The following is a 25,829-nucleotide window of genomic DNA, read 5'->3' as shown; positions in this document are numbered from 1 at the left end:
CTGTCACAGGCATTTCAGTTAGTCGTCTTAAGGAACTTCGTACGACACTTTGCACCTTGAATTCAATGTCAAGATCGAGCTGCGAAACGACAGTGCGAAATATTTTTATGAGTTGTGCTGAATATATTAATACAGTGTTATAGAATTCTAAAATGAAAGTGAATATAATCAAGACCGAGTAATGTTTTTCGCGATTATGTAACTAATACTCCTGTAATCATCAATGGTGTATCAAACATGATAGTTAAAAAACAATTCAGAATTCATAAAAATAATGTAACAATGAATCGGAGAATGTGCATAAAAAATATTTTAAAATTTGAATCGTGACATGCGTTGAAGTAATTGCAAATACTAAAATATTTTTATGGGTTGTGCTGAATATATTAATATAGTGTTATAGAATTCTAAAAAATTATAATAAATAATAAGTAATGTATAACATACATGAAATAATAATAAAATAAATAAAATAGAGGATAAAAAACTTTTTAACTCAAATATTTTTTATTAAATTAAAAATGTAATGACTGTCATAGATACTGTGATTCTGTATTTCATTATAAAACGTGCACACTGTGCTTTCGGTAAACAGAGTGTAAGAACTTTGTATCGTTAAAAGTATTATGCTCTGTTTATCACCAGTACGGTGTGACAAAATCATCTGCCGTTGCTGATCAAACGAGATTTTTTGCATTTGAGTTTTACGATTCCCATATTCTAGCATAATTCAGCCCTGTCACTGTGAGGCATTATGCTAAGAATATGCGGTATCGTAAATGCGTGCTGATCTACGAAGAGAGAATATAAAAATTTTATCCGTAAATTTTTTGATACAATATAAAACCAAGCAATACTCTTTAAATTTTAATATCACAGAGTTTAAACAAAAAATAATAAAACAATCATAGCGGATATTTTTTATTATCTATCCTCGCAGCATTTGTAAGACTGTTGTCAGAAAAAGAGCACTTGCATTTTATTTACAAATTATAACGATGATTTATTATCGTCGTGATTACAAAACGTATCCCATCATTCGTTGTGCCATTTAACATTTCTGTCGCACCAAAAGAGCGTCAATGACGCATTGCACGCAGCATCAAAGAAATCTTTCACCGAGGCTATCGATTCTCGCGACCTCGCTACGTTTATTATTACACGCTATCAATATATATTAAATGTGCTGCAACGTGAATTTGCTATGAATCCATCGAGAGAACGAATCTGTGTGCTACGTAAGTGTCTCGTAATTAATTTCAATTAGTTTTTCGTATTAAGTAATAATGTAGTATACTATATAAAAGTATACTATATAAAAAACTATTCTACTAATTTTTTAAATTATACATATTAAAATTAATATACATGTTCATGCTTCAATATTTTCAAGAATTATATTTTTTTTATATTAAATGTCAAAGTTTATTATTATTTTTCTAATTTATGTTATTATTAATAATATAATTTATCGGAGATTCTTGACTTTGCAATGTATTTATCTAACGTTTAATACATTTATAAGTAAAGACGGCCCTGATTTGTTGAAATAATCTCTGTTATCAGAAACAAATATAGATATTATAGCGTAGCAATATAACCGTGTCGTAATCTAAAATTGTACCCATATAATTCATATCTGTAGAAAAACAATACTCGTGAAATCAGGGAATAAAAAAATATGCGCATAGCAATCGTGGGTGCTGGTGTAATAGGAGTAACAAGCGCGTTCGCAGTGAAAACCGCTTATCCGAATTACGATGTGACTATCTTCGCCGATGTATTCTCACCTGACACTACTGGTGATGGAAGTGCTGGTCTATGGGGTCCTTTTCTTCTCGGGGATACACCTGTCGACAATATAACGTGACTATTCTTTTAAATTAGTAAGAATATCACCGATTAAAGCAGTGACCAGAGAAATTTTAACAAAAATCAGTGAATATTTCACTGATTTTTAGTGAAAATAATACACTTTGTTTCTTCTTTTTATGTTTCATTGATTATAGCATAAGATTTCATTGAAAAAATTAATCTCTGCTAATTAATTATTTTCTCAGTGAGATTTTATTGTTTACAATAATATAATTATAACAGAAATCACTGCTTAGTGATAATGCACTTCTATTTAAGAAAATGTATTTTTTTTATATCTGCAGAAAATATCGTAAGCAAAATTGCAATTTTAATTGACACAAAGATATGTAGATGACAAAATTTACATCAATCTATATATAAAAATTAAGAAATATTAAAATAATATTAATCACATACCATATTATTAGTCGATGGGCTGACTGCACGCATAAATGGTTCGAACAATTGTGGAAAGCCGGATTGTCATCGAAAACAGGTGTTTCTTTGCTACCTATAACTCGCGTTACTAGCGATTACAAGAACGACATTGATCCGAAATGGACAAAAATTGTCTATGGGTTCCAGACACTTAGTGATAAAAAATTACGACGCTTGAATGAAGAACATAAGTCTAATTACAAGTATGTGTTTATCAGTATCATTACACACAATAATATATTTTAAATTCAAATTCAACTGTCATATAACTTCATTAAATTAATTATTATTATACATATACATATATTATATAATTTTTTACCTAAACAACTTACTTTATTTTTAATTTAATTACTGCTTGTTTTTATTTTTGTTATTATTATTTCTTTCTTTTATTTGATTGCTTTCTGAGATTTCATGCTAACAATTTCAGACAAGGCTGGCAATTTATATCTTATACCGCTGAGCCTGTCCTGTTACTGCCGTGGCTCATGGAAAGATTCATCGCTTTGGGCGGAAAAATAAAAAAGAGAAATATTAAAACGTTGCACGAATTAGCCGAGGAAGGATACGATTTAATAATAAATTGCAGCGGACTTGGTGCACGAGAGCTTGTCGCGGATAAAACAATGACACCCATCAGAGGTCAGGTGTACAGGGTAATCGGTCTTCCAATTTATATCGTAGCACAAATTTTTGTTATCAAATTTAATTCAATTAGGAGTTTATTAAAGTTATGAATAGCAATCGTGATTCTTTTATATATATTTTAGAGTTGACATTTGTTAAACACTAATCTTTCTTTTCGATTAAAAATATTTTTTTTCGTCGTAAAAAATATATCTTTTTTAAACATATTTTTATTACCTTGTCGAGTATGTTACAAATAAAAAAACTAATGTAAAAAAATGTCTTTAAGGTAAAAGCACCTTGGATAATGCATTGTTTTCTAGTGGACGACGATTCTTGCAATTACATTATTCCTAAGTAAAGCAAGCATTAATACATAATTATTAGTAATGACATTTATTTCTTTAATACATTAATATTTCTATTTATATATAGCATTCACAATATTGTATTGGGTGGTACGCACCAAGAAGGTGATTTCGATCGTTCCATAAAAGAGGAAGATTCTAAACACATTTATGACGGATGCTGTCGCGTGATGCCGTCTCTAAAAGTACTAAGTTATTCAATGTAAATTTACAATATGGAAAACTGGAAATTCTTAGATGATTCTCTCACTTTGATCATTTCTATCGCAGACTTGTCAAATAATTCGCGAATGGGTGGGTCTTCGACCAGGACGACCGCAAGTTCGTCTGGAATATGAAACTCTCAGTTCTAAGGGAAAAGAAATTAAGGTAAATTATTATAAAATATTATTGCACTAACTATGTCGTGTCACGAGTAATATCAAACTGCAACACGTACATGAATCGTTAAGAGCATTGCAGATTGCAGTCTCTATGAGTCGCTTCTTATGATAAAATCATTTCGTGTTTTATACTTCAGGTGATACACAATTACGGTCACGGCGGAAGTGGCGTGACGCTGTGCTGGGGGTGTGCCACGGATGTCGTGGAAATGATAAGAAACTTGAAAGTACAAAAATTAAACTCCAAACTGTAACTGTCCAGGGACAGAATAAACTTTTTATCCTTCATACATTTTTACTCGCATGCGGTCGCGATGCTTAATCTTGTTCAATTTTTCTTTTCATACAATTCTAAAGGTTGTACCACTAATATTGCATTCTTATCATTTTTATCTTATTTTTTAAGTACAAAATTTTGATGAAATAATTTTGATTATATAGATTTTAGATGAACAACTTAAGTCTCTTTTTCTATATGCGCAATAAATAAATATTATTTCTCCATTTCTGCATTATATGACCGATATTTTACTATTAACTTTATTTTAGACCTGTCTGTTCTGCATACAACAACAAAAAGTACAAAAATATAAATTAAATGTCAAGAAACAAACGTAAGCGCGCGCGTGAGCTTAAAAGTTCGATCTGCGCAAGGCGCACGAGCTTATTTAAAGTTTCGTGTCGTGATTACTTCCATAACTGTACAATTCTAAATATGGTCGTCGAGCTGTGCAATTAAAGCACCAAACTAACTACTGAGATGCTTTACATGTCGACTGTGCCGCAGTAGTCGCGTAAACGCTAGAACGTCCAGGACGCGTATTTCTCTAGTCGCAGTGCGATCTATATCAGTCGTGAACTATTTGTTAGCGTGTTACCTTGGTCAAGATTAAAATCTCTAATATTAAAAAATAATTAATATTGACAGGTATGCATACTATCTAAATATCTATAGGATACTATCGATATTCGATGTATTATAAAAAAAATAACCGATATAAAAAATTAAGTTATATTAATAGTAGAAACTCAAATTGTAAATTTTGAAGAGATAGTCTCCACTTGAATTTAAATAGTTAGGTATAAATTTTGTAAGACTCTCCATTGCAAATGGTACCTTAGATTAATCATAAAAAGTTGAAAGTGAAAATCATATGAAGATGACAGGCAACCAAATGTCATAATAAACGGTGGTGGATTTACAAAGAAAATTTTGTGAAAGAAAAAAGGATTTGTCAATGATTCAAACACCAATCGACATAAGATTAATAACGTATCGATTAGCGATTTATCGCTACGCGATAAATGTAAATGTAAATGGGATGTATAAAATGAACTCGAAACAGATAATTGATTGACATCGCGCGCACGTTGACAGTACAATTGAAATAATCGAATAATGGAAAATAGCGGTCATGATCGTCGAATTTAGCGATAAGCATTCATTGATGATATCACGCAACTCCAAAGACACTAATTCCAGAAACGGTGGTGTGACAAATAACGTTAATAGCGATTGCAGAGAAGGACGATCCTGCAAGTCCGCACTTCTAAATCGAAAATACATCGCTTCCGACAATTCCCCGAACGTTCTATCTCTTGCAAACGATAAAATAGGTGTTGCCAAGCATGATTCCGAACTATACCACTGGAAAATTACCACAGACAGAGGCAATAACACAGGTATCCATTTAAATTCAAATTTTACAAATAAATCATATAAGAAAAGAAATTTGAAATTATGCTTTAAATAAGAAATCTAGAAATGAAATGTTATCAAATTCATAAATATAATATAATTAAAAATTCGGTAATTCTTTGGCTGTAAATAAACCTGTAAATATACTTTATATCTTGTATGTTTGTCACATTACTATTTCACAAGATTTATCAATAAAATTTGTTGAATATAGCCGTGTTGCACAAGAAAAGCGAGTCAGAGCGGTGCGCGCTTTCAGAAAACGTGGAAGAAACGTCAAAAATCAAGAAAAGAAAGCAGAGGTATGTGTGAAAATAATTACATGTCTCGCGTGAGAATCAAAATTGTCCTTCCGATTTAACGAAACAGATTTTTAACAATCTGCACGGCAACCTGCAAATACAACGTGGTTAGAAGGGTGGCTGCGCGATTCGGGATGAGAGAAGTTACGGAGGACAGCAGCTGGGATCTTTATTGGACCGATCTGAGTGTTCCCATAGAACGTGCTAAAGACATGAAGAGATTTCAGAGAGTCAATCATTTTCCTGGAATGACAGGAATATGTAGGAAAGATCTTCTCGCTCGTAATCTTAATCGCATGCAGAAACTGTTCCCGAAGGACTATAACTTCTTCCCAAAAACTTGGTGCTTTCCCGCAGAGTAAGATATATATATCTGTTAACATTATTTTATATTGAAGAAATAATGCTAACAAATTAAAAATTATCTCATTAAATATCATTCTTAAACATTATTACATCAATTATTGACAAAGAGAAAATATTTGTTAAACAGCCGATAATTAATATCTCTCATTTATACTATCTAATTGAAATATAATATCTTAAGTGTAAGCACATTTCTTCAGTAACAATAGTTAGAATCAACATGGTAAAATATCATATTGTAATTCTATAAGTCGGTCTCACGTATCAGAACAAAGAATGCAGCTCTCTATCGATCGAGAAAGTTATTTCTTATCTATTTTACGAGCATGAATTACTTTGCTTTCTTTCTCTGAATGAGAAAGACCGCGCTCTCGGATTCCCGGTCACAACTTCAAGGGTCTACTATATACAGCGATAAAGAATAATCAATATTTGTTGAATGTCGATGAGCGTGTAAGCAAATCGGAAACTTTAGATTTCGGATTCCAGTCACGGCGATGCAATGGCTTATGCTAAAACACGGAGGTCGAAAACCTTCATTATTAAACCGGATTCAGGCTGCCAAGGACGCGGTATTTACCTAACGAAACATTTAAAGGACATCAAACCAAGTGAACGTTTGATCTGTCAAGTATACATCGCAAGGGTATGCAATGAAACATTAATATTGATCAAAATTGACTAGCTCTTTCAAATTTTTTGCATGTTTATTTATGTAAAAATTCTTTAAAATTTGTTCAGATTCACGGAAAAAATAGCTACTATAGCTAAATTTGAGCTATCTCTATATTACACATAAAATTATCATGCCTAAATTTTAGCTATGATAGCTATTATTTTTTAGCTATAGAATTCTTCGTTAAACTATAGTTAAAAATATTAATTACCATAGCAGTTGTAATATAGGGACAACTAAAATTTAGCTAATTTTTTCTCGTGATTTCTTTTCGATCTTGTTTTAAGTATGTACAGTGGCAGATGTAATTAAAAACTTGACAGTGCAAAGCGAGTATAATGCATAGCTCTTTTTCTTACCACATCCTTAGCCTTTCTTAATAGATGGATACAAATTTGATCTACGTATTTACGTACTAATCACGTCATGCGATCCTCTCAGGATCTACGTGTACAACGAAGGACTCGCGAGGTAAGAAATGCCCAAAAAATAAACTTTAAAAATTAATATCATGATGTACATTTTAATTAGTAAATGGCTAATTGCACTAGCAAGCATGTATTATTTATTAGCGTGTTTCGATTTTATATATATTTATTTTTCGTTACACTCGGCATACTGTAAAAAGCTATGAGAAATATTGTACTTTCAGATTTGCAACGAGCAAATACAAGGAACCAACCGGTCACAATACAACTAACATGTTCATGCATTTGACAAATTATTCCGTTAACAAGCATAGCCGAATGTATGTCATCGATGACGAAATTGGCAGCAAGAGGTTTGTATTCTCCGATCTGTAGAATCGTTAATATGATGTGTTGATAGAATAAAAAATGAGTTGACAAAATAAAAAAATTGCACTTTACAGAAAAATATCGACGTTAAATAAATGGCTAAAAACGAAAAATATTGATGTGGATGATTTATGGAGCAAGATCGATGGAATTATAATAAAAACCATACTCGCCGCGTATCCTATATTAAAACACAGTTATCACGCGTGTTTTCCGATGCATGATAAAACTTATGCATGCTTCGAGCTGCTAGGATTTGACATATTACTCGATTGGAGACTTAAACCTTACCTTCTCGAGGTAATTCCCTGGAAATCATATAAAGGAAACATTATTAAGCATTCTGTATATTTAATGTAATTATCAGGTAAATCACTCGCCAAGCTTTCATACAGATGCACAAATAGATAAAGACGTAAAAGAAGGATTGTTGATGGATACCTTTGATATATTAAATCTGCAACAATGCGACAAGAAAAAAATAATAGAAGAAGATAAAAAGCGAATCAGGGAGCGACTTCTTCAAGGCATAAATGGAAAAGATTTCAGGTAGAAGTTAAGAGATATTAGAGAACATATAATTTATACTTAAAGCTGCATTCGTGTAGTGTAAAAAATGTGATGTTAATAAATAAAACAATGTTGCATACGACGTGCAGTCAAACTAATGATACGACAGCTTCAACGAAATCTGTGAGGAACGAGAACCATTATATGCAGAGACAATTTCAGTGGGAAGAGGACCATATGGGTAATTTCCGAAGAATTTATCCGTATTTTAACGAGGATAAGTACCAGCCTTTCTTCACGCAGACTATGCTTTCCGTTTTCCAAGATACGGTGGCATCGAGAGCGCGAGAGGAAGCGTCGAGAATAGAGAGGGAAGAGAACGAAGTATAACAATTTTCTCTCATTTTAGAATTTAATTTCCGAAAAATAACGAATAATGAAATTTAGAGCTGCTTATTAATGTCATATAAAAATTGATAGCACAAATAATAATTCATAAACAAATACACATGATACATAAAATACATTATGATATATCTAATGAATAATGTATATCATAAAATTTGATCCTAGCAATTAAATTAATTTTTTAACACTATAAAACTTTTACAATGTAAGAGACACCCTGGCATGAATAAAACAGCTCGCTGTGTCTATTATTCATCGGTTTGGTTTTAATTTCAATCACGTTTTAGCTGAAAGCAAAAGAGGAAGAACGCAAACGAGTAGTCAGGAAATGGAGCGAGCCGAAATTAGGCTCTGAAAGTTCGAATGCGTCGAAGAAAGTGCAAGAGAAGAGCAAATCTGCAGGCGTACTAAGGAAAAACGTGAGTATCTGAAACAATTAATTCATTCTGTAAGTTTAACTGCCATCTGCATAAAGGGCTGCTTTATCGTTATTTCATTACTTCGCTAAGAAACTGTTGGCAAAAATTAAAAGAAAATAATTATCTTCCACTAGAATATAACGACTCAGTGAAAGATAAAAAGTCACTGTTGTAAATAAGACGGGAGATTTTTCTTTATCTAAGAAAAGAAGTAATGAATAAGTATATCCTTTCGCTTTTTTCGCAGATCAATAAGCAGGACACACAAGGACCTCCTGCCAACGCGTTATACTCCTTCGAGCCTGAAATCATATCTGAATCCGAGGAAAGGGAACGAATAACGTCCCTGGCACAGAGGGATTTTCTCATTAAGAGTTACGGTATGCTCGAACAGATATATATGGCGATGAAGAAGAACGGCACGCTACGACCTGCCGACGAGAAAAAATACGGATTATATGGCAGACTCGGACTACATGCAAACACGAATCACAACACGTCTTCCTCTGCGAATAAGCTCCATCATCGCCAAAATAACTGTACACATGTCACGGACCAATGTTCGCTGAAAGGAAATAATGTAATATTTTTATAAGTCAAAATTTATATACTCTCCAAAAAATCAAATCCAGATTTACATCAATTTTAGTCTCTTACAGCTTTGTAATTAAGTGAAACAAAAATGTAATGTTTAGGAAATATAAAATATACGTTCTTTTTTTAGCATAAGATTGCGGAACGCGAATTCAACAATTTAAACAGAAGTGAGCATATGGATATTTATAATATTCCGCAAATTATTTCTATTGTGTAACTTTTTACATGTATATTCAAAAATATTATTTTTTAAATTCAGTTTCGTGGATCACTTGTAATGAAGCGCTTGTTTACGTTCGTCCAAAAATACCGCAAAAATTATGGATGGAGGATACGAATTCTACTAATAAGAATCGTGTAACAAAAGCTCACGTTGCTCGAACATTATCAAATACTGTACGATTGCATACCCTGGAAAAAAGAGAGTCTTTTCATTCATCGAAATCAAAGTAAGCCACACATTTATATTTGTATCTATTACAGTTCTATACTTCTGACAATATTAACTGAAAAATATATATATATATAAAATAAAAATTATAACAAAATTATTCTAGAATTAATATTGCCACCAAACACTAAAGATAAAATGGATTTTTTGGAAAATAAAAAAGAAAGTGAAATATATCTTATAACAAAAAAATTACTTTCACGGAAAATATAAAAGCGATTAATATAAAACTGTGATTAGAAAAAAATTTAGGCAATTATTTTCAAGCGTTAATAATTAATACGATATTCTTCCTATTAACTTTGCTGCCAGCGATCTCACATGCAAATGAAGTTTAATAACAGTAAATAAGATTCGTAATATACTGAAAAATATAATTTTACATTAAACATATATAGATATATTCTTATATGTATAAGAGAATATCTCATTGCGCATTAGAAAAATACTTTATATAAATTTTTATTTTGTAGAAAAAATTGATAGGAAAAAAAAGAAATAAATTGTATGATTTGTAATATTCGAAACTTCAACAAACCATACATATTTCGGTGTGTAATACGGATGCTTATTTTCAAGGTAGAGAACAGTAATATAAAAATCAACAATGTATCGATTTGTTATTTAAAGTGCCATATAAATATGTACAATAGATATGAGTGAACATGTACATGTCGCATAAGTGTGGGAATTACGTACGCGTATCGCTACGTATGTAAAATGATCACATACGTACGCCAGTCTATAATATGTATAACAATTTTTATTGCTGATATATATATTCTGTATTCACATGAGAGATAAAAAATAATCTATGAACAATTTTTGTCGCGTTGGTTTTTGCCTCGTTCGTGATATTACGTCCATATCGTTTCACCGCTATGCTTTCTCTTTTTTCTCATTTAATTTCATGTCATTCTATATCGCAATTAATACATATTGTGCCTGTGACAGGCGCATTTTTCAAGTGTTATGACGTAATTGAGATTCCAAAGTCGTCCGGCGGAGAATAATAATATAATCATTATATAAAATAATACTAATATAATGCAAAGCGGTGCGTCGAATTGGCAACGATTGAGAGCGCACATTGCTCTCTTCCTTAAATTTCTAAATCGCGCGCGATCTTTTTCTCAAATTACAATTTTTTTCCTCATTTATAAAACACACCGCATTAAAGAACAGCGGTATAACTTTGCAGAATCCACGCACGTAGCGATGTAACATCGGTCCCTTCGACTGTTTTCGACAAATTACACCTTCAATATTGAGTCATTGTAAGAACAAGATTTAGAGTGCGAAATACATCCAACACATTACAATTGGTGAACCTTTTTCTTCTTGTTTTTTTTAACGTGATATATATTATTTACATAAAACCACTATGGTTGCGGCAAATATTTGTGTGTCTCAAAGATTTGATTCCCACCATATTAAGTCTTAGATATAGAAAGGCTTATGTACATAAAGTCAATAGATATATATTTATAATAACTTATAACGTATATTACGCTTACATAAAAAGAAAACTCAAGGATCGTAATATATATTTATGCGAAATATTTCCATCTCCGTTAAAGTCATTTCAATATATATACATATATATTTCCGCTGAAAATAACTGAAAAAGGTAACTGTATTTAAAAGAAGTGCGATAAGACAAATAGTTGGACACATACGAAATGCATTTGTTTCGAACAGATTTTTACAGGGGAAAGTTAAACTATCATCAAACGTTTAATTATTGTTGCTAAACAAAGAAATATAAATTATAGATTAAAAATTATTAAAAAATATATTGAAACGCATGCTCTGTGTTATGAATAAACATATAGCAAGTGTTGAAAATTATATCATTTATAATTTAATTCTGTGAAAGATTAGACATTATTATTTAAATTACAGATTATTGATTTGTACTAAAAAACAATTTCCTCCGCTGCCATAGTTATTGGCAATGTTGTTATTCGTATAAGAGTTTGTAAATCGTTTAATCCCCTGCATTTTTTAACTTTTGTAATAAAAGCAATGTTAACAGCGTGACCTTCTTCCCCGTACAAGACAATATAGAAAGAAGATATGTGAAGATGGTATTCTATTCGTTGTAATACTAATATGAGCATTATGTAATTATAGGATCCTGTGTGTCACTCACATGTAATATGCATGTGTGTTGTGTATATGAGTGTATATGTTAAAAACGATTATATAAAATAAGCTTAAAACATGAAAACGTTGCGCGCGTGCAACTAAAGTATCATTTAATTACATTAAAAACTTAGTGTTCATTGATCTAAAATTTAAAATAATTTTGAATTAAAAATAAAAAATTTAATTTGCATGACCAAGTAAAGATACTAAATACTTTAACACACATTTGTTTTTTGTCAAGTTAGTCAAATTAAATATCCGTTTAACATAAGCATTCAATTTTATATGTATGTGTATAACACAGCATTAAATTATATATATATATATATATATAATGTATGTGTCTGTACGCGTATGTAGCTAATATTTCACGTACATATAAAAAAACCTATACAATTCGTAGCTTTGATAATTTTGCGTTAGCTGCCGACGGAATTAATTTTTTTGTTTCCTCTAATAGTTAATTTTCTATGACAATAATACTCGATTTTTTTCCATATTCATATTCTCAATACTATACATCTGGCAGATGCGAAAGATTATGCTAGCTAGTTAAAATTGTTAAGTGTGCATTCTTTGTTAAGATTTATTTATAATGTAAATTTGAAATACGACTTCAGGTTATTTCAAAATAGCTGGATTTTAATAGTAAATTCGATTACAGATTAAAGTTTGTTGTATATTAATTTATCTAACAATAAGTATAGAGATGGACAAAATACAAGCATTTTCATAATGGCAAAATAAACATATTTGTTGAACAATGATAATTTATGCTGAGCGTTTCATTGATTCAACTATTTACATATTTTATGTTACTTTGTATACAACAAACTTTACCTGCATCATCAAATTGAATAATATACATTATTTTTCAAATACAAGAAGCAGATTCAAATAAATTATTAAAATAAATATTTGCAGAAAGACTGCAACTATGACAATATTATAATTTTATTCAATATTTCTTTAGCAAATTAATTTTGCACTTAACCCTCTGCCTAGGTGTCAAGAGCTTAAACTGATTCTATTTCCTATATATCGAATTTCTATTAGATTATTAATTTTCTTCTATTACAGTAGAAAATTTGCATGTTTACATCAGTCAAATGAATTCCTGTTATGTGCGTAAACAATCTTGAAAATATTGTTTAGTAAAATAAAATATCATTTTCATTAAAAGTTTTTACATAACTTTAAAGAGATGTACAGTTCTTATATCTTAATATAACTTCAATTAAATCAAGAATTTAAACCATGGCAACAGTATAATCAATTAAAAATTATGGTTAATAAATAAACAAAATTATTTTATAGATTATACTTAATATTCATTTTTCTTATAGCGAATTTGGCTGCACTAGTACACATTGGTGCAAATTAAAATCTCTTGTACATTACTTGTGTACAAACTCTACCTTCTCTCATACATTAGAAACAATATAATTTGATTAATATCTTCAACATATATTTTAAATATAAATTATATTGAAATTATACATAAATTGTATATAAAATATATTGAGCATTTTATCAGTCCAAAATCTGCTTAAATATTATGCAGATACATTTTTTACATCATAATTTATATACTATAGTCTTTAATATGTACCTCAGCACTAGTACATTTAGCCAAATTTGCTATTAAAGCTAAAAAGACATTGAACAACTCATTTATCTTGTGCAAAAAACTTTCCGTTATATTGTTTTCATTTTTTCGTTTCTTATTTTTATTTAAAAATATTTAATAAAAATTTTTTTACTTTTACTTAAATAAAAATCAGCGCTAAAATAAACTAAAGATATTAAAGTATAAAATTTACCATGGTTCTTTTATATTAAAATACATGACATATAAAAATATAAGAATTGCAGCATTTCTAGGTACAACGTCTGAGAATACCATTGCTGCATTTGAATCTGTATAATTCCGTTTTGTGAATGGAATTAATCCATTCATGCTGATTGTATTGAGTTATATACTTAAATTTAATAAACCATGTAAATCTAACAATAAAAATAGGACTTGTGACAAGTTCTTATATCAATCTTCAGTAATAATCCATAATTATTTGTTTATCACAATAAATATATCTATATGTTAAAGGTGATACATCCATCAATTGTAATAAACAAAAAATAGTTTAAATAATAGATGAATAGTATTGTGTGTATGTATATATATATATATATATATATAGTGTGTATATATATATAGTGTGTATATATATATATATATATATATATATATATATATATATATATATATATATATATAGTCGCAAGTATATTTTCATTTTTCGATAAATTATGATGATGATTGCGTAATAAAATAATCCAATGTCACTTATATGCCTTATGTATTAAATTATTTCCGTTTTTATCATTTATATCAATGTGTTTCAATACACATTAATAGATTGATGTTCATGTTATATACTTTTACAAATATAAAAAAAAATCCACAGAATCCTTTAATCAATGATTCTGATGACAAATGGTACTCATAAAAATTAGTTTTATTCACAAAATTGATATTATCAGACCGCATATATCGATTGCCGCAAAAAGATAATATTTATTATAATATAATGTTTATCAGGAACGTTTATGTAGGATAAAACAAAGACGATGCAATTGCTCGTCTCTAGTAATGTATACGTCTGTTCTGTTAATATCGAATACATCTAGGTATTGTTAATTTTGAATTAAATGCAATTAGTCGTAAGAATAAATATTTTCCAAATTTTAGATATTTTATAACATTATGAATTCATATCAATCGTATTCAATTTCAGTCATGGAACATTTTGTAATCCTTTATATTTTTGTTTTAAGCCGAATTATTTCAAAATACTTTAAAATATTACATTAATTTTCAAAAATAAAGAAATTTATATATGCCAATATTGTTTCCTGTATTTATTAAAAAATTCTATTTTAAATAATGTAATAATTTTATTTATGAATCCACTTGTCACAAAGTAATTAAATAAAATTTAAAATAACTCGTGAATGTCATTTTTATCTTCGTATTCATTGATACACGCGACTTAGAATGATAATCTAATATTTTCAACAAGTTAAAGCTAAGTTAACAGCAAATCTTTATATTTCATGCACGATTTCGTACGTGCACTAATATTTATCATATGTGCTGTAGGTGTCCATGTGTATGTGCGTAACCGTACGCGCATGTATGTGCAGATCCACATGTAAACGCTAACAAAAAGTCACTCGAGCGTCGCTAGAACGACGAGACACGAAATGTTATGGTTTAAACTTAACTAGGGGTATGTTCTTCGAGTTCAAACATTTATCACACACCCATTCTGCATAAATCTCTGCTGTTAATAATTGAAAAGCATGTTCGGACAATCCTGTGCATCCCCTGAAATAATCGCGTTCGTGAAAACGCGCGTCATATTATTGAATTACGTTATGTTATTATTAACTCACCTGTGAAACCAAAAATTACAACCAGATTCACACAGAATTGCCTGATCATTATCGTGTACTTCCTTATGACAAATCCCACAAGGGTAAATTGGTGGTGCGTTAGGATTTTGTGGATTGAATACCATTGACTGCTTTGGAGGATATACCTGAAAACAATGAAAAAAAATTGTATGTGTAAATTTGTAATATATTTTGTATACTATATAAATTTATATAATGTATAAATTTGTATAATTTATAAATTATAATGGTTATATTTAATATATAAATACATTAGACATATTGTAATGTGTTTAATAAAAAATTAACTTACTTTAACTGTAGACATTGGCATCGATTTTGGACCCATTCCTGGACCTTGAAATCCATGTGGCGACATAGATCCTGCCATGGAATTAATAGGGTGTCCTATAGGTCCACCGCCCATATTATTGGGTATTGTACCCATTGGTCCTGTCATATGACCTCCCATTTGATTATGATGACTAATATTCATATTAGGCATATTCATTCCTGGACCACCCATATTCATATTATTCATCTGATTCGGCACATTCATATTCATATTATTCGACGTCATCGAACTCATAGTTGTCATAGGGCCATTCATAGGTCTTCCTAAATTGTTAAGATTGTTTCCCATATGATTTGGATGAGGTTGAGATCCATTATGCCCTAATGGACTATTTACATTGTTTAGCGATGGTCCGTTTAACGGACTGTTGGGCGGTATATGACTGTTCATGTTATTCATGTTCATTGGTCCATTAGGCATATGATTGGATCCTCCCATAGTGTTCATCGGAGAACCTAAAGGACCACCCATAGGACTACCCATATTGTGACCCATGTTGTTCATTGGACTACCCATAGGCCCACTATTCATATTATTCATTGGACTACCCATAGGTGGACCGCTTAGTTGCGAATTTCCCATATGGCTCATATTTATATGATTATTCATAGTGTTTATTGGACCAGGTGGCATGTTTGGTCCCATATTATTCATGGGACTCATGCCGCCGAGAGGAGCATGGTTCATAGGAGACATGGCTCCCATATGATTCATATGATTTGTCATAGGTGAACTACCCATAGGGCTCATGTTACCCATGTTATGCGGTATCATAGGACTCATGCCACCCATAGAGGTTAAAGGACTCATACCTCGCATAGGAGGTCCACCCATGTGATGTGGATGATGAGGATGCATATGCGGAGGGCCTCCATGCATCATTGGACTTTGCGCAGGCTGTGGCGGTGTATCATCGAAGGGATTGCTCGCTACTATAGTATCACCGTAACCTGATAAAGGTGGGGGTAGTAGATCCTGTTGAATAATTGTTACACATTAATATAGTTATATAAAAAAAGTAATAATTTAGTGCTAACACATTGAGACATAAGTATAACAAAAATATATTAATTTACCTGTACAGATGGAGGTTGCTGTGGAGGTGGTTGAGCAACATTTGAATTTGTACGTCTTTTCTTCTTAGGATTAGTACCAGCTGGTGGTGGCGGTGGTGGATGAGGATGGGCAGAAGAGTCAGGATGTGAGGCACTTGGGCCCATATTCACACCCATTCCCATACCCGCCAGTGGCATCCTTGTAAAGGGTGGCATGCCCGCGATATTGTGGCTCATTTCCTTCGTTCGCTTCCCTTATTTTATCATGCCAGTACCACTGAATTTTCGTGGCAAATGATTATTGCTGATCCACTGTTAGGAAAGAAAAGAAGTTTTGTGATATGAATTTACTTAGAAAGCCATAGGCAATTATATATGTCACGTTCTAATGTATTTGCGCATCATATTTATAAACTCTATAGATAAGCTATAATATTTATTAACATTATAAAATATAACATTTTGTATTGTTAAGGAATTATAATTTAAATTAAATTTGATTAAATTGGACATAATCATAGTTATGTGTATGAATGTGAGTATTTATAAATAGAAAGTTAGATGTATATATTATGAAAGAATATAAAAAAGTACATACAGAAATTATTTTGCGCATATTTCTTCATACATCAAATAGGCCTTTAATCTAAAAAAAGAAATACCAAAAAAAGATAAGCAAAAATATCTCATAACAAATTCTATAATATTCGCTTTTTATTCATGTCATATATATTAAACATAAAATATTTACTTCCCATCAATCAATCATCGATAACTGGCGAACGAATAGGGCCACAGATTACGATAGCAAAATATCGTACGTATATCAAATAATCGTTTCAATAGAAAATTCTGGCAACACGAGAGAGATTATCATTCATAAATACACCAACGTACGAGAGAGCCAAAGAGACGGAGAAAATGACAGAGCGTAGTATATAATCTACGTAAACATATATACGAATCTCAGGTCCGCGTATATATATATATATATATATACACATATATACATATATCTGTCAAAGCATGCCGCCTATATATATATATATGTCGATAAAAATAACAAAATTATTACCTCGAATAGTACGGCAGCAGTTGATTCGTCGCGTTGCAAACGTTATAAAGGCGAAAAATCTCGAAGAGAAAGAGAAAGAGAAACACACACACACAGAGAGAGAAAAAAGAGATATATACATAAACGCGCGCGCATACGGAGAGAAAGAGAGAGCGAGGAGAGCGCGTACCCGACGCGAGCGTACCTTGGGCTCGGCGATAAGAGGCCCGTGATACAACAAATAGAGGAGACCCCGCGTCGCGCGCGGCGTGCAAAAGGGAACAAAATAAATTCCGCCTGGCAATCTTGCAGGACTAACCTAACCACGCGAGTTCATCGTCGAGAGCTCCGCAGGCGCCTCCGCCAGTCTCGATGCATGCGCGCGCGCGCTCGCTCGCGCGCGCGTGTGTGTGTGTGTGTGTATATACACGCATGGCGCAAGGTAGCGTAAACGTATAGCGCAGCACGTAGATCGCGCACTCGGTCTTGGAGCACCGGGTGATTTAAAAAGCCGGTCGAGACGTTCCGCGGAGCTGGTACGACGCGACCATCCGCCAATGTGTTTGCTCTTACTCACCAGCGCACTATAGGTTAGGCAACGACGCGAACGTGCGCATGGCACGGTCGTTTTTTCCGGATGCACCAGCACCATGAATTGCGGCTGTGGCGAGCCCCGTCCTGCTGACCTCGACGGTGGGACGAGCGGTATGCGGAGATTCGCGATTCCGAATCGCGTCTCGCGATAAGCGCGCCTCTCGCCGACGTTGACGGGCCACGCATTCACAGAAGCGGGTACACGATCACGTTGTACGCACTCAAGCACTCTCACGCACTGCGTCGTACTGCTGAAGCAAACGGGAACGAGATAGCGCACGCCAGAGTCCCTCTCAGGTCGCCATTTGTCGCGTCGAGCGTGTCCCTCTTACGGACTATGTCGTCCGTCTGCAATGTCGAGAGCTGCCGCGGACGTCCGCCAGATGGCGCCACCTGCCCGTCTTTCCGGCGTCTGGTCGGCGTTCGAAGCGTGGAGAGGAGCGAAAGTTAAATAAGTAAGTTTCTGGGATCCGCGATCTGTAATTCAAGAAAATTCCTGTTGAGTTTCAACGATTTCACCGGGTTTTCTTTACGACAAAATGTCATAATTATATTATATTATCATTTGTGTGTAGATTATTTATATTTCTGTTGAAATAAAAGCTATTTACGCGTAAACTCGAAAGACAGAATCTTATCATTTTACATACAAATTTTCTTCCACGTCATTATATATTTATTTATGTTTATTTGTTTGATTTATATGCTAAAAGAATACGTACATTTAAATTTTTATTTTTTGCAGAAAAGATAAGCTTTCGAATTTACATCTTTTTCATTTTTCAAAATAAAATCTTTAATTTAGGTAAATTAATATAAAACAACATCTCTTTTTTATATATGCACATACTATGTATAATACAGTCACAGGTTGTTTCATAAAAGTAAAAAAAACGTTATAGGTATTTTATAATTGAAACTGAAAATTTATATAACTAATGTTGTTTATAATTAAAAAGAACTATTCTTTATTTTATACTATATTTATTTCTAAACAATCGTATGTATATTTAAAAGCGACAAAGTAAAAAAACCAGTTCAAATAATATATTGCTGTTTCTTTAAAAATTAAAATTAATTTTCAATTTTAATTATAAGAAACCTATAACACATTTTTTTACTTGTACGAGGCAAACCAGTCTTATAGATAATGGCTTTTTATTTTAGATGATCACTATACGTGTAAATATATATAAATCTGTATAAAGAAAAAAACAAATTTATATAATATTTATACAAATAAATCTATTACACTGAAAACAGCTATTGATTTTAAATAAATATTTATTTCAATAGTGTCATTAACACCATTTGTTTGAAACTAATAATAGGTATTGATTTGTCGTGAAAAAATAATTATTTAATATAAGAAATCCTTTTCCAAAACAGATAAATATTTATTTGTTTTAAACAAATGGTGTTAAGGCACTATTGAAACAAATATTTATTTAAAATCAATATCATTGTTTTCAGTGTATGTATATGTATATTATACATAATAGATTATAGATTTATTATAATGTAGCATACAGATTTATTTAAAGATATTTTTATATAAATTAAAGATATTATATCAATCTCTTTTATATAGCTTTGGGATATAATATATTTTACGAGGGAGATATAAAATAAATAATCCGACGAAAAACACTGCAACTAGCTTAAAAAATTCAAATACTAAGAAAGAAGTTTAATGCAAAATGATATATGATTACCGCTCGCACATATAACATTACATGCATTCTAAACAGGCGCGTGAAATATATAATTATAACATTCTGCACGACAAATCTTCCATCCACATCCGAGCTTAAAGTTGACTCGCGATCCTAACATAGAGAGCTTGCACGCATCATTTTAATTATTTTAGTTTCGTCAGTAAGTTAGCCCAGCTCCAACAACCGGAAAACAACTCTCGCGAATATCTACTTCGGACGATATCTATCCATCTACATAGGTAATACACACATATACATACACACCCACACACACACATGTCCGGAACTATGATTATACTATCTTATCTCTTTACTCTTATTTTAACATTAATCTAGATTTATACCGCAACTATATGCGAGATATTCGTCGGTGCATTCAAATGATTCAGAAAAAGATCGGAAAGATGTAATGCATAATATAAGTTATATGAAAAAAAAAAAATGTTAAAAACGTGAGATTTCACACACATACATACTATACCAATTAATAAAATAAGTTTTAAAATTAATTGATTTTAATAAAAAAGCTTTACGTTGTTATATTTTGATACTTGTATAAGATAATGAGAAATTTTCATCTTTGTATGTTATTTTTTTTCTTACAAAACCGCATATACTAATTTACATTACAATTATACGTCTGCAGACATAAACAAGCCGTTATTATCTGGATTTTATATTTTGCATCGTGAAAGAAAAATCCCTCTATAAACGAGCTGTCTGTCTGCCTAAACAGATAGACAGACGAAATTAATGCGCCATCGACCATTCCCTAGGAAATAATATTGTATGAAAAAGCACAGGGATGCCATTCTCAGTTTATCCTCTCACGTTAACGGCTCTATCGATCTCATTAACTGCCTGGGCACTCGCGATTTATTTTTATCGAAGGATAGAGTATAGACTTTCCCAGAGAGAGTCGCACCGTTTTCGTCTGGGCAAAAGTGGTACAAATCGGGAGCATCGTGAGCAGAGTGGAAAAACTGGGCCAATCCCCGGAGGGGAAAAAGCTGGAACGGGCGTCCTAAGAGATCCTCGATGGGGATGAGAATAGAGTATGACAAAAGACGTGAGGACGGACAAGGGAAGGATTTAATAAATTTCTCCGGAGGAGTCTACTAAATGGGGTAAATTATACGGTTATCGGCTACTTAAGGAATATCCGTTTTCCTTGTGAAATTATCGAACGATGCTCTGTTGCGTGTAATTGTTTCATTATCAACTTAATAACGAAGAAATGTGAAATATATAATCGATGTAAAATAGAAATTAAATTATTTCATATCACGCTTCGACTTTATATATATATTAAAAAGTGGGTAATAAACGAATGTTGTGCAATCCTCAGATTATTATCACACCAGGTCTTTTATAATCCTAGAAATATATCTTTTCTGAATTCATTTCGTGTTTAAATCTTCTTTTTTAAACATTTGCATTAAGTAGAAATGTTGGAAGATAACTCATGAAAATTCATTGAGCTTTCTGGGAAACCGTTACTTTTACATGAAAATAAACTACGGAACTTTTCTCACAGACAATTTAACAATCGTGCTTATCATAATCACATATCTTTGTAAAGAATTATTTTCAAATAAAAGTTTTAAATCAATATTTAAAACAAAAAAATCAAAGATTTATATATGTATAGGTATTATATGCTGAAAATAGCTCTTGAAAATAATTGCTTTAATAGAATGTTGTTTAAAACAACACGTATCCTATTGAAAATAAAATAAATGAAACTGTGATTCCATTTATTTAACATTAACAATACTGTGTCTTAAAAGAAAGGATCGGAAATCTGGGAGGAGAATCACAATCGAATGGGTCTAATAAAAGTGATGGCGAAAGGTTTGGCAATTGGCGGATTGCTCGATATGTAGCAATCGACTATCTACGCGAACAGATTCCGCAAACAGCAACATTTTACAAACAAAAACAGCGCGCCAATCAATCTGTCGCGTTGTGCACGCGTGTCCTGAATAAGAAATAGGTGATTTGCACAAATTACGCGAAGGCTCGACGGTTACTCAGCTAGAAGCCTCAAAAAAGGAGGCGGCGAAGACGACACCCTTGTCGAAGATAATCCTGGTAACTTCTTCTTGACAGCTCGTTATAACGCCCGGTTATGATCGCGCACTAGAGATGGTTGATCATTTTTTCAAGCTTTTTTCGTTAAAGAGATTAATCGATTTTAAATTACTCAATGAAGCTGTCGTTTAAAATTGATACGCTATAAATAGAATTTTTCTATGACTTTCAATTATTAACAAATACTTCTGACGTGAAAAATCCTGTTGACTCCCGTAACGATTAGAAATATGATATTTAACTGTCAAATGTATTTCAAAACTGAATCGGACCGCGCAACTTCGATCACATATCACTTTTTCCGAAATATATTTGTTTCTCGCTCGAGGCTTGTTCGTAAAATTTTTTTTGGAAATCAAACAGACGTAAACTAAAAAATATTTGTTTAAAAATTCGTTTATAATATATATATAAAACACCAAACTCTTTGTTAAAATTATAGTAAGAAATTCTAGTTTTATTGCATTTTTCGCCGGTGGAGATTCATTGAAGTTCACGCGGTGAATTCGAATCTAAATTTTTATAGAGATCCATTTCTTCTGTACACGTATATATACGCATGACACGCGTGCAATCACCTCAGTTTATTACCACTCGAACACGCTTTTCTATTGCCAAGCGGATGCGTCGATTGCATCGACGAAGTCGAGAGAAGCGATCCTTGACCCGTTGCTCAAGGATGCTTCGACATTCCCCGGTGTCCCTTATAAAGAATTTAACTCGGACGATTCTTCCAACGACGGTGGAACGTATCTCTAACGTCACTTCGCGCTCGTCGAATCGTTAATACGCCTCGCGAGAAAATGTAGCGCTATTGAAGAGATTCAAGAAAGTTCGCTGCAGTTTTCACTGCTCGAATGCTGCTCAATTGTTATCGAAGAGGTAGCAGTACCCATTTCTTTGTGATTTCTTTTCCGTTTTTAGAATCTATGATAATAGAACGATTAATTCTGTCTTCTTCAAATGATCGTTATTGTCGAGGAAGTATATATCGCTCGATAATATTGTAAAAAGAAAATCCGGAATCGGGTTTCTGATTGTACAAAATTGTTCTCGGCTTGAATATCAAACGCGATTTACAATATCGAAGCAATATATTATATACGTCGTAATTATATTAAAAAAAAGGGAAAACAAGATAATAATCGGTCATTTATTGAAAAAGATGATCGCAATTGTTAAAAGAATGTCATAACAATACGTAACATAACGTTACCGAGGAAATGCTTTTATGGATTTGAAATTTATTAGCACTACGATAGCTATCAGTTATTTTTCCAATAACTATCTCGGCTCTAGTAAACTCACATTGGCATGACGTTGCGCAATGTTTCTCCCTGCACGTTACAGTGTATCGACGAAACTTCAATAAAGACCAAACTTGCTTTTATTGTTTTCGTGTATTGACCGAATTCTCAATACAAATCCTCAACGTTCGCACAATATGAATTATTACACAATAATATTGACCATGATGAGACTTATATGCGCTTTGAAAATATGTTCATATGTAATAATAACTGTCATACACAAAAAATGTTAATCCGTTTCGTGCACGATATTATTTTCGATTTAACGATCCGATTTTCTCGCAACTTTCCCTACAATAATTTATATGACTCGGACATTATGCTGCATTATTCTGCATTTATATATTTGCAAAAAGAATCGCGCGTATTTACGGATATCGTCATTTTCGCACGAGAAAATTCTCGCCACTGCCACTCGATTTGCCTTTCGAACTGACGATTGACGGCGATAATTACACGGCGATGTTTGCGCGGCTGCGAACCGTGTCAATTTCCCGTGGTGGTCCTCGGGTCTACTCCACGTGCGTTGCGAACGCGTCGAAATACAGCCGTCGAGTTTTCAATCAATAATGTCACCGATAAAGTCCGGAGAAAAATCGGAGCACGCACACACGCACGATACGCAACATCGAGCGCGAATCGTACCGTTTTTGTTAGATTTTTTTCATCGCGATATCTTACTTCTACATATATTTTTATTAGAGAATCTATACAACTGCATTTTCATCAAATTCGTATTAATATGTAATTGAACATTAATATTTAATTGAACAAAATAAAACATTCATCAATCAGTAATGATGTTTTCTTATTAAACCAGTTACCTCGTTATCGAATAGTATATATTTAAGTTGAAATTATTAGCCTCTCATATTGAAAGAGAGAAATCACACTTACATGTGAATGTAACTATCCGAAAAAATGGATATTATAAAATTAGAAATAAAAATATACAATTTCATATTTATGCAAATATATTATTTCTCGATCAATTGGATAAAAAAATGGATTCTTTTTCAATCTACCTCTATCATTATTTAGTTTCGACATCCGTACAAGAGATTTCCGGGGGAAACGCACGCACTTTCGTGACTGTTCACCAATGACGGCAGACCGATCCGACTTTTCCCACTTTCTCTCGCGTCGACGCGAGTCGTAACACGCGTTCTCATGAACTTTCACCTTGGGATTTCTTTCTCGCAGGCCGCTAATCAGGCGACTCATTCACGGTGCATTACGTACAGCGGGTGAGATGCGGGTGAAAACATGGAATCACCGTTGAACGAGCGCCCGCGTGCGTGTTCCTCATCAGCCCTTTCCGCGAGCCGTTAATTACGCCCCGTTGTTGTTCGCGCGTTGTTTGTGCTCGCCACGAAAAATTAACCTGCCATTAAACGGAAGCGCGTAGCTCTCGTTCAATAGAAGCACGGCGGAAATTCTCTCTCCTTTTCGCTCCCTCTCTCTTTCTCTTGTCACATTATCTCGAGTGAACACCTCGTAATGACAAAATTGCGTTCAATCCCGTTCGTTCGTTCGTTCGTTCATCATCAACGTTGCCTATTCACGTCGGCAGATGATTAACTCGTCATCGTCATCGTCATCGTCGTCGTAGTCATTGTCGTCGAGTATCTTGTGTCTCTACTGTCAGTGAAAATGTCAAATATCGCTCTTCGTATATGTATGTACACATATCTTCTTCTCTGATCGCACGCGCAAATAGCAGATTAAAAAGTTTGCTCTATGCTTAAATCAAGTCGGTCTCAATCTCGAACGACTTTCTACGGACTACATGAATGCGCGAACAATGTAACTGCAGTAAATCTGCGTGAGATGTCCTTCAGCTGTAGAACTGTTTCTCTTCTCGATACAGATTGTAAAAAACCTAAAGAAATAGTCCATTGTGTCTGAACAACAGAATCAACTCTCTCTCTCTCTCTCTCTTTCTCTCTTTCCAACTTTCATATTTATAGGTAGATATATATTTAATATTTATATATTGACAAGTTCAACTTTTTAAGATATAAGTTTTTATTTTATTCTACGATTAAAAATTATAAAAGTTTCCATTATATTTAAATGAATTTACACAAGAAACATGAGCTGTGTAATATTTAAATCATCCATTAAATCATACAGAG

General features: G+C 32.5%; 3 protein-coding genes across 7 annotated transcripts in view; 2 read left to right on the top strand and 1 right to left on the bottom strand.

The window, feature by feature from the left end:
- Positions 1-782: 782 nt before the first annotated feature.
- LOC114939163 (D-amino acid oxidase 2) lies at positions 783-3,964 on the top strand. The gene is made up of 8 exons (XM_029313384.2): positions 783-1,238; positions 1,646-1,866; positions 2,286-2,498; positions 2,729-2,954; positions 3,215-3,282; positions 3,361-3,478; positions 3,564-3,662; positions 3,814-3,964. Exons 2-8 carry the CDS (start codon positions 1,682-1,684, stop codon positions 3,928-3,930), a joined length of 1,026 nt encoding a protein of 341 aa, XP_029169217.2. The 5' UTR covers positions 783-1,238; positions 1,646-1,681; the 3' UTR covers positions 3,931-3,964.
- A 278-nt stretch (positions 3,965-4,242) lies between these two features.
- Positions 4,243-12,074, top strand: LOC114939162 (tubulin polyglutamylase TTLL13-like). Of its 2 annotated transcripts, none has more exons than XM_085483956.1 (14): positions 4,243-5,359; positions 5,590-5,677; positions 5,745-6,035; positions 6,533-6,689; positions 7,090-7,190; positions 7,372-7,500; positions 7,591-7,816; positions 7,884-8,065; positions 8,176-8,410; positions 8,722-8,853; positions 9,101-9,433; positions 9,578-9,617; positions 9,710-9,899; positions 10,375-12,074. In XM_085483956.1, the coding sequence occupies exons 1-14, from the start codon at positions 5,092-5,094 to the stop codon at positions 10,382-10,384; spliced, it is 2,382 nt and encodes a 793-aa protein (XP_085340082.1). In that variant the 5' UTR covers positions 4,243-5,091; the 3' UTR covers positions 10,385-12,074. The 2 variants fall into 2 exon arrangements, with proteins under 2 accessions (XP_085340082.1, XP_029169216.2); XM_029313383.2 differs by having other exon boundaries at positions 10,008-12,074.
- pygo (pygopus family PHD finger) overlaps positions 10,505-25,829 on the bottom strand; it is a 101,949-nt gene continuing 86,624 nt past the window's right edge. The window contains exons 4-9 of one of the 4 annotated variants that reach the window (XM_029313509.2): positions 18,553-19,046; positions 17,520-17,567; positions 16,943-17,233; positions 15,825-16,841; positions 15,512-15,657; positions 10,505-15,443 (exon numbers count right to left, since the gene is read on the bottom strand). In XM_029313509.2, coding sequence (XP_029169342.2) covers positions 15,323-15,443; positions 15,512-15,657; positions 15,825-16,841; positions 16,943-17,158 — 1,500 coding nt within the window. In that variant the 5' untranslated portion in view covers positions 17,159-17,233; positions 17,520-17,567; positions 18,553-19,046 and the 3' untranslated portion in view covers positions 10,505-15,322. Of the gene's footprint in view, positions 15,444-15,511; positions 15,658-15,824; positions 16,842-16,942; positions 17,234-17,519; positions 17,568-17,996; positions 18,272-18,552; positions 19,047-25,829 lie in introns of those variants that run through there. The other 3 variants (XM_029313510.2, XM_029313511.2, XM_029313512.2) reach the window with 3 other exon arrangements.

Source organism: Nylanderia fulva, unplaced genomic scaffold (assembly GCF_048542155.1).
Source record: "Nylanderia fulva isolate GAGA-0341 unplaced genomic scaffold, ASM4854215v1 Scaffold28, whole genome shotgun sequence".
NCBI classification, from domain to species: Eukaryota; Metazoa; Arthropoda; class Insecta; order Hymenoptera; family Formicidae; genus Nylanderia; species Nylanderia fulva.
This window is presented reverse-complemented; position numbering and strand designations above follow the sequence as displayed.